The 9,720-nt window shown below is 65.1% G+C and overlaps 1 protein-coding gene across 2 annotated transcripts; it reads right to left on the minus strand.

The window, feature by feature from the left end:
* Positions 1 to 8,391: 8,391 nt before the first annotated feature.
* LOC309684112 (trafficking protein particle complex subunit 5) lies at positions 8,392 to 8,979 on the minus strand (the record flags this gene model as incomplete). Of its 2 annotated transcripts, XM_082500067.1 has the most annotated exons (2): positions 8,392 to 8,709; positions 8,800 to 8,979. In XM_082500067.1, 2 exons carry the CDS (start codon positions 8,977 to 8,979, stop codon positions 8,413 to 8,415), a joined length of 477 nt encoding a protein of 158 aa, XP_082356193.1. In that variant the 3' UTR covers positions 8,392 to 8,412. The 2 variants fall into 2 exon arrangements, with proteins under 2 accessions (XP_082356193.1, XP_082356192.1); XM_082500066.1 differs by having other exon boundaries at positions 8,392 to 8,979.
* Between the last annotated feature and the right edge of the window lie 741 nt (positions 8,980 to 9,720).

Raw genomic sequence — 9,720 nt, forward strand, 5'->3', positions numbered from 1 at the left:
GGTGGGAGAGGTGGGACTTCCGGGGAGCGGCCCCGTGGGAACCGGAAGTGCCCCTCCGCTCCGCACCATAGAGGAGGAGGAGGCGGCGGCGGGAGAGGCACTTCCGCCTTGTGGCGCCGCCCTGGTGGCGGGGAGGGCTGGGGGGGCCCTGGGGACATTGGGGGGTATCGGGGGCACTGGGGACATTTGGGGACACTGGGGACCATTGGGGACACGGGGGGTGTCGGGGGCATTGGGGACATTTGGGGACACTGGGGACCATTGGGGACACGGGGGGTGTCGGGGGCATTGGGGACATTTGGGGACACTGGGGACCATTGGGGACACGGGGGGTGTCGGGGGCATTGGGGACATTTGGGGACACTGGGGACCATTGGGGACACGGGGGGTGTTGGGGGCACTGGGGACATTTGGGGACCACTGGGGACACAGGAGGTCTCAGGAACATTGGGGACATTTGGGGACCCCTGGAGACATGAGGGGTGCCGGGGGCATTGGGGACATTTGGGGACACTGGGGACCATTGGGGACACAGGGGGTGTTGGGGACATTGGGGACATTGGGGACATTTGGGGACATTGGGGACACAGGGGGTGTCAGGGCCATTGGGGACATTTGGGGACATTGGGGACACAGGGGGTGTCGGGGGCATTGGGGACATTTGGGGACATTGGGGACACAGGGGGTGTCGGGGGCATTGGGGACATTTGGGGACACTGGGGACCATTGGGGACACAGGGGGTGTTGGGGACTTTGGGGACATTTGGGGACCACTGGGGGGACAGGAGGTGTCGGGGACATTTGGGGACACTGGGGACATTGGGGGGTGTCGGGGGCACTGAGGACATTTGGGGACCATTGGGGACACGGGTGGTGTCAGGAACATTGGGGACATTTGGGGACCCCTGGAGACATGAGTGGTGCCGGGGGCATTGGGGACATTTGGGGACACTGGGGACCATTGGGGACACAGGGGGTGTTGGGGGCATTGGGGACATTTGGGGACCATTGGGGACACAGGAGGTGTCGGGAACATTGGGGACATTTGGGGACCCCTGGAGACATAGGGGGTGCCGGGGGCATTGGGGACATTTGGGGACATTGGAGACACAGGGGGTGTCGGGGGCATTGGGGACATTTGGGGACATTTGGGGACATTGGGGACACAGGGGGTGTTGGGGACATTGGGGACATTTGGGGACATTTGGGGACATTGGGGACATTTGGGGACATTGGGGACACAGGAGGTCTCAGGAACATTGGGGACATTTGGGGACATTGGGGACACAGGGGGTGTCAGGGCCATTGGGGACATTTGGGGACATTGGGGACATTTGGGGACATTGGGGACCATTGGGGACACGGGGGGTGTTGGGGGCATTGGGGACATTGGGGACATTTGGGGACATTGGGGACACAGGAGGTCTCAGGAACATTGGGGACATTTGGGGACACGGGGGGTGTCAGGGCCATTGGGGACATTTGGGGACATTGAGGACATTTGGGGACCATTGGGGACATTGGGTGGTGTCGGGACATTGGGGACATTTGGGGACCATCAGGGACCCCGGGGGGTGTCAGGGAGATTTGGGGACATTTGGGGACATTTAGGGACCATCAGGGACCTTTGGGGCATCAGGGGCCAGGGGGGGCGTCACTTGCCCCGGGGGGGGCGTCACTTGCCCCGGGGGGGTATTTACCCCAAGGAAGGGGGGGGGGATTTCCCCAATGGGGGGGTTAGTTGCCCCATGGGGGCGTTATTTACCCCGGGGGGGGTATTTACGGGGGGGGGGGGGTATTTACCCCAGGGGAGAGGGGCACATACCCGGGGGGGGGGGCAGCTGCCCCGAGGTAGGGGGGTATTTACCCGGGGGGGGGGGGTCATTTGCCCCCGGGGAGGGGGTATTTTCCTTAATGGCGGGGGGTATTTGATCCGGGGGGGGAGGGGAGGGGGGGTATTTACTCCCATTTCTGGGACCCCCATTTCTGGGGGTCTGAGCCCCTTTTGGGGGGGGTCTGAAAACCATTTGGGGGGTCCACGCCCCATTTGGGGGGGCTGAGCCCCTTTGGGGGGGTCTAAGCTCCATTTTGGGGGGGGGGGGGCTGAGCCCCTTAGGAGGTCTAAGCCCCATGGGGGGGGGGGCTGAGCCCCATTTCTGGGGGGGGTCTGAAATCCATTTGGGGGGTCCACGCCCCATTTAGGGGGGGGCTGAGCCCCTTTGGGGGGGTCTAAGCTCCATTTTGGGGGGGGGGGGGGCTGAGCCCCTTAGGGGGTCTAAGCCCCATGGGGGGGGGGCTGAGCCCCATTTCTGGGGGTCTGAGCTCCTGTTTGGGGGGGTCCACACCCCATTTGGGGGGGCTGAGCCCCTTTGGGGGGGGGGGTCTAAGCCCCATTGTTGGGGTGGGGGGCTGAGCCCCGGGGGCGGGGGGGTCTGAAATCCATTTGGGGGGTCCACGCCCCATTTGGGGGGGGCTGAGCCCCTTTGGGGGGAGGGTCTAAGCTCCATTTGGGGGGGGGGACTGAGCCCCATTAGGGGGTCTAAGCCCCATGGGGAGGGTGGGGGGGGCTGAACCCCGGGGGGGGGGGCTGAGCCCCATTTCTGGGGGGGGGTCTGAAACCCATTTGGGGGATCCACGCCCCATTTAGGGGGGCTGAGCCCCTTTGGGGGGGGATCTAAGCTCCATTTTGGGGGGGGGACGACTGAGCCCCATTTCTGGGGGTCTGAGTCCCTTTTGGGGGGGGTCTGAAATCCATTTGGGGGGTCCACGCCCCATTTGTGGGGGGTGAGCCCCTTTGGGGGGAGGATCTAAGCTCCATTTTGGGGGGGGGACTGAGCCCCGTTAGGGGGTCTAAGCCCCATGGGGGGGGGGCTGAACCCCATTTCTGGAGGGGGTCTGAAACCCATTTGGGGGGTCCACGCCCCATTTGGGGGGGCTGAGCCCCTTTGGGGGGGGTCTAAGCTCCATTTTGGGGGGGGGGGGCTGAGCCCCTTAGGGGGTCTAAGCCCCATGGGGGGGGGGGGGGCTGAGCCCCATTTCTGGGGGTCTGAGCTCCTGTTTGGGGGGGTCCACACCCCATTTGGGGGGGTCCACACCCCATTTGGGGGGGCCTGAGCCCCTTTGGGGGGGGGGGGGGCGCTGAGCCCCGGGGGGGTGCTGAGCCCCATTTCTGGGGGTCTGAGCCCAGTTGGGGGGGGGGGGGCGAGCCCCATTTAAGGGGGCCTGACCCCCATTGGGGGGGGGGGGAAGCCCCATTTCTGGGGTTCTGGGCCCCTTTTGGGGGGGTCTCAGCCCTATTTGGGGGGGGGGTGTAAGCTCCCCCTCCCCGCCCCCCATAACCACCACCCCCCCCCCCAAATCCCCCTGACCCCTCTGACCCTCTTGGTGTCCCCCCAACTTCTGACCCCCCCCCCATGTCCCCCATGAGTCCTCTGACCCCCCCATGTCCCTCTGTGACCCCCCCATGTCCCCCTCAGCCCCCCCCGTGACCCTACTGACCCCCCCGACCTCTGACCCCTGACACCCCCCCACCACCACCAGCTCCTGGCCCTGGGGGGAGCCCAAGGGACACTGGGGTCCCCCTGTCCCCCTCCTCCCCCCGGGACCCCCAAAAAGGTGCTGAGGAGTGGGGGGATGTCGGGGGGGGGACAGACATGGGGACATATGGGGACATGGGGGACATGGGGACACGGGGGGACATGGGGACATGGGGGGACATGGGGACATGGGGACATTGGGGGGACATTGGGGGACTTTGTGGACATTGAGAGGAATTGGGGGGACACAGGGACATTGGGGGGACATTGGGGACACTGGGGACACCGGGGGACATTGGGGGACATGGGGACATTGAGGGTCTTTGTGGACACTGGGGGGTATTGAGGGGACACAGGGCCATGGGGGGAGATTGGGGACACTGGGGGGACACAGGGACATTGGGGGGACATTGGGGGGGACAGGGCCATGGGGGGACACTGGGGGGACACAGGGACATTGGGGGGACATTGGGGACACCGGGGGACATGGGGACATGAGGACATGGGGACATTGGGGGGACATTGGGGGACTTTGTGGACACTGGGGGGAATTGGGGGGGACAGGGCCATGGGGGGACACTGGGGACACTGGGGGGACACGGGGACATTGGGGGGACATTGGGGGGACATTGGGGACACTGGGGGACATTGGGGGACATGAGGACATGGGGACATCGGGGGGACATTGAGGGACTTTGTGGACATTGGGGGGTATTGGGGGGACACAGGGCCATGGGGGGACACTGGGGACACTGGGGGGACACAGGGACATTGGGGGACACTGGGGACACCGGGGGACACGGGGCCATGAGGACATGGGGACATCGGGGGGACATTGGGGGACTTTGTGGACACTGGGGGGTATTGGGGGACACAGGGCCATGGGGGGACATTGGGGACACTGGGGGGACATGGGGACATGAGGACATGGGGACATCGGGGGGACATTGAGGGACTTGGTGGACACTGGGGGGAATCGGGGGGACACAGGGCCATGGGGGGACATTGGGGACACTGGGGGGACACAGGGACATTGGGGGGACACTGGGGACACTGGGGGACACGGGGACATGAGGACATGGGGACATTGGGGGGACATTGGGGGGGACAGGGCCATGGGGGGACACTGGGGACACTGGGGGGACACAGGGACATTGGGGGGACATTGGGGACACCGGGGGACACGGGGACATGAGGACATGGGGACATTGGGGGGACATTGGGGGACTTTGTGGACACTGGGGGGAATTGGGGGGGACAGGGCCATGGGGGGACACTGGGGACACTGGGGGGACACAGGGACATTGGGGGGACATTGGGGACCCTGGGGGACATTGGGGGACATGAGGACATGGGGACATCGGGAGGACATTGAGGGACTTTGTGGACACTGGGGGGAATTGGGGGGACACAGGGCCGTGGGGGGACACTGGGGGGACACCGGGACATGAGGATGGGGGGAAAGTGGGTTTGGTCCCCCCGTGTGTCCCCATGTCCCCGTGTCCCCCCGGGGTGGCAGTGGGCGGTGCCCGGGCAGCGCTTGGGGGCAGAGGGAGAGCAGCTGCGCCAGGAAGGGGGGGGGGACGACTGGGATGGAACTGGGATGGAACTGGGGGTAACTGGAGGGGACTGGGGGGACTGGGAGGGAACTGGAGGGACTGGGAGGCAACTGGGTGGAACTGGGAAGGGAACTGGAGGGGACTGGGGGTCACTGGGAGGGAACTGGGTGGAACTGGGAAGGGAACTGGAGGGACTGCGAGGGAACTGGGGGGACTGGGGGGCACTGGGAGGGAACTGGGATAGAACTGGGGGGCACTGGGAGTGGACTGGGATGGGAACTGGAGGGAACTGAGGGGTAACTGGGAGGGACTGGGGGGAACTGGGAAGGGAACTGGAGGGGACTGGGGGGGAAGTGGGAGGCAACTGGGGGGCACTGGGAGTGGATGGGAGGGACTAGGATGGGAACTGGAGGGAACTGAGGGGGAACTGGGAGGGACTGGGGGGAACTGGGTGGAACTGAGGGGGAACTGGGAGGGACTGAGGGGGAACTGGGAGGGACTGAGGGGGAACTGGGAGGGACTGGGGGGAACTGGGTGGAACTGGGAAGGGAACTAGGAAGGGACTAGGGGGCACTGGGAGGGAGCTGAGGGGGGAACTGGGGGAGACTGGGGGGATCTGGGAGGGACTGGGGGGAACAGGGTGGAACTGAGTGGGACTGGGAAGGGAACTGGAGGGACTAGGATGGGAACTGGGGGGAACTGGGAGGGGACTGGGGGGGGACTTGGAACTGGGGGAGTCTGGGGGGTACTGGAGGGCAACTGGTGGAACTGGAGGGCCATCAGGAGGGACAGAGGACCGTCTCTGGGGACCCAAAGCAGCCCCAGGAGGTCCCCAAAGCCCCAAAGAAGAGCCAGAGGCCATCAGAGGGACAAGAGATGGTTTATAGTGACACCAATCGACTGCAGTGTCCCCAAGAGACACAGGGCCACCAGGAGGGACAAGGGATGGCGTCCAGGGACAGCAAGGGACACCAGTGTCACCGAGGGAGGCCAAGGGCCACCGGGAGGGGCGTTGGATGGTGCTGAGGGACCCAATCCAGCTCCAGTGTCCCCAGAAGAGGCCAAGGGCCACCAGGAGGGACGTTGGATGGTGCTGAGGGACCCAATCCAGCTCCAGCGTCCCCAGAAGAGGCCAAGGGCCACCAGGAGGGACGTTGGATGGCGCTGAGGGACCCAATCCAGCTCCAGTGTCCCCAGAAGAGGCCAAGGGCCACCAGGAGGGACGTTGGATGGCGCTGAGGGACCCAATCCAGCTCCAACATCCCCGAGGGAGACCAAGGGCCATCAGGAGGGACGTTGGATGGTGCTGAGGGACCCAACCCACCTCCAACCTCCCCGCGGGGAGACCAAGGGCCATCAGGAGGGACGTTGGATGGCGCTGAGGGACCCAATCCAGCTCCAGTGTCCCCAGAAGAGGCCAAGGGCCACCAGGAGGGACATTGGATGGTGCTCAGGGACCCAATCCAGCTCCAACATCCCCGAGGGAGGCCAAAGGCCATCAGGAGGGACATTGGATGGCGCTGAGGGACCCAATCCAGCTCCAACCTCCCCGAGGAAGACCAAGGGCCACCAGGAGGGACGTTGGATGGCGCTGAAGGACCCAACCCATCTCCAACCTCCCCGCGGGGAGACCAAGGGCCACCAGGAGGGACATTGGATGGCGCTGAGGGACCCAATCCAGCTCCAGCATCCCCAGAGGTGGCCAAGGGCCACCAGGAGGGACGTTGGATGGCGCTGAGGGACCCAATCCAGCTCCAACATCCCCGAGGGACACCAAGGGCCACCAGGAGGGACGTTGGATGGCACTCAGGGACCCAACCCACCTCCAACCTCCCCGCGGGGAGACCAAGGGCCACCAGGAGGGACATTGGATGGCGCTGAGGGACCCAATCCAGCTCCAACATCCCCAAGCGAGGCCAAAGGCCACCAGGAGGGACGTTGGATGGCGCTGAAGGACCCAACCCACCTCCAACGTCCCCGCGGGGAGACCAAGGGCCACCAGGAGGGACGTTGGATGGTGCTGAAGGACACAACCCATCTCCAACCTCCCCGCGGGGAGACCAAGGGCCACCAGGAGGGACATTGGATGGCGCTGAGGGACCCAATCCAGCTCCAGCATCCCCAGAGGTGGCCAAGGGCCACCAGGAGGGACATTGGATGGCGCTGAGGGACCCAACCCACCTCCAACCTCCCCGTGGGGAGACCAAGGGCCACCAGGAGGGACATTGGATGGCGCTGAGGGACCCAACCCATCTCCAACCTCCCCGCGGGGAGACCAAGGGCCACCAAGAGGGACGTTGGATGGCGCTGAGGGACCCAATCCAGCTCCAACATCCCCGAGGGAGACTGAGGGCCACCAGGAGGGACGTTGGATGGCGCTGAGGGACCCAACCCACCTCCAACCTCCCTGTGGGGAGACCAAGGGCCACCAGGAGGGACGTTGGATGGCGCTGAGGGACCCAATCCAGCTCCAACATCCCCGAGGGACACCAAGGGCCATCAGGAGGGACATTGGATGGCGCTGAGGGACCCAATCCAGCTCCAACATCCCTGAGGGAGACTGAGGGCCATCAGGAGGGACGTTGGATGGCGCTGAGGGACCCAATCCAGCTCCAACATCCCCAAGGGAGGCCAAAGGCCATCAGGAGGGACATTGGATGGCGCTGAGGGACCCAATCCAGCTCCAACCTCCCCGAGGAAGACCAAGGGCCACCAGGAGGGACGTTGGATGGCGCTGAGGGACCCAACCCACCTCCAACCTCCCCGCGGGGAGACCAAGGGCCACCAGGAGGGACGTTGGATGGCGCTGAAGGACCCAACCCATCTCCAACGTCCCCGCGTGGAGACCAAGGGCCACCAGGAGGGACGTTGGATGGCGCTGAGGGACCCAACCCATCTCCAACCTCCCCGTGGGGAGACCAAGGGCCACCAGGAGGGACAGTGGATGGCGCTGAGGGACCCAATCCAACTCCAACATCCCCAAGGGAGACTGAGGGCCACCAGGAGGGACGTTGGATGGTGCTGAGGGACCCAATCCAGCTCCAACATCCCTGAGGGAGACTGAGGGCCATCAGGAGGGACATTGGATGGCGCTGAGGGACCCAATCCAGCTCCAACATCCCCAAGGGAGGCCAAGGGCCACCAGGAGGGACATTGGATGGCACTCAGGGACCCAACCCATCTCCAACCTCCCCGCGGGGAGACCAAGGGCCATCAGGAGGGACGTTGGATGGCACTCAGGGACCCAACCTACCTCCAACCTCCCCGCGGGGAGACCGAGGCGGGTGTCACCCCCCCGTCCCCCGTCCCCGCTCCCCTCAGCGCCCCTCCAGGCTCTTGTCGCGGGCGATGACGGCCTCCTCGAACTTGATCATGAGGGTGGTGCCTTTGTGCCAGTGAGCGGTGACTTTGGCCGGGAAACCGCTGGCGGTGAGGACGGCCTCCACCAAACCGGCGGTGAAGGCGGCGCAGTTGAGGGTGCTGTTCTCTTTGGGGACGGAGATGTAGGTGTTGACCAAAGGTTCCTTCTCGATGACGTAGTAGGTCTTGTCGTCGTCGTTGGCCTGCTCCAACTTATCGGCTTCTTTGCCGAAAAGCGCCCGCCAAACGGGGCCCTTCACGAAGAGGAGGACGTTGAGGACCTTGGTCTCGCGCCGACCGCTCTTCTCCCGGGCTACCAAAGCATCCAATACTCGGAGACCCACCTGGTGGCCCAAGCGGGCTAGTTTGGTTTGCAGCTCGGCTACCGAGTAGACGCGGTTCTGGCAGTACTGGACCAGCTCGGAGAAGAGGAGGGCGAAGGCGCTGAGGCTGATCTCGCAGCGGGGGCGACCCAGGGCGCGCTCCAGGAGGGGGGACTTCCCCCGGGTGAAGCGAGAGTCCATCCTTCCTGGGGGGGGGGGGGGAGAAAATGGGGGGTGAGGGGGGTGTTGGGGGGGGCAGGGGGGCGTTTGAGGGGGTGGCGGGGAGAAAATGGGGGGGCGGGAGGCGTAAGAGGGGGGCCGGGGGAGAAAATGGGGTCTGGGGGAGAAAACGGAGGGGAAATGGGGGGGTTAGGGGGGCAAAAATGGGGATGGGGGGAGAAAATGGGGGGTGAGGGGGGTGTTGGGGGGGAAATGGGGGGGGTCAGGGGGGCGTTTGAGGGGTTGGCGGGGAGAAAATGGGGGTCGGGGGAGAAAATGGGGGGAAATGGGGGGGTCAGGGGAGTGAAAATGGGGATGGGGGAGAAAATGGGGGGTGAGAGGGGTGTTGGGAGGGGTCAGGGGGGCGTTTGAGGGGGTGGCGGGGAGAAAATGGGGATGGGGGGAGAAAATGGGGGGAAATGGGGTGTCAGGGGGGAGAAAATGGGGATGGGGGAGAAAATGGGGGGAAATGGGGGGGCGGGGGGAGAAAATGGGGGGGAAATGGGGGGTCGGGGGGGGGCAAAAATGGGGGGCCAGAGGGCGTTAGAGGGTGTCCGGGGGAGAAAACGGAGGGGAAATGGGGGGTCAGGGGGGTGAAAATGGGGGTGGGGGGAGAAAATGGGGGGAAATGGGGGGGGTCAGGGGGGCATTTGAGGGGTTGGCAGGGAGAAATGGGGGGTGAGGGGGGTGTTGGGGGGGAAATGGGGGGGCGGGGGGGCGTTA

Source organism: Vanellus vanellus, assembly GCF_965231255.1.
Source record: "Vanellus vanellus genome assembly, contig: HAP1_SCAFFOLD_1881, whole genome shotgun sequence".
Taxonomy (NCBI): Eukaryota; Metazoa; Chordata; class Aves; order Charadriiformes; family Charadriidae; genus Vanellus; species Vanellus vanellus.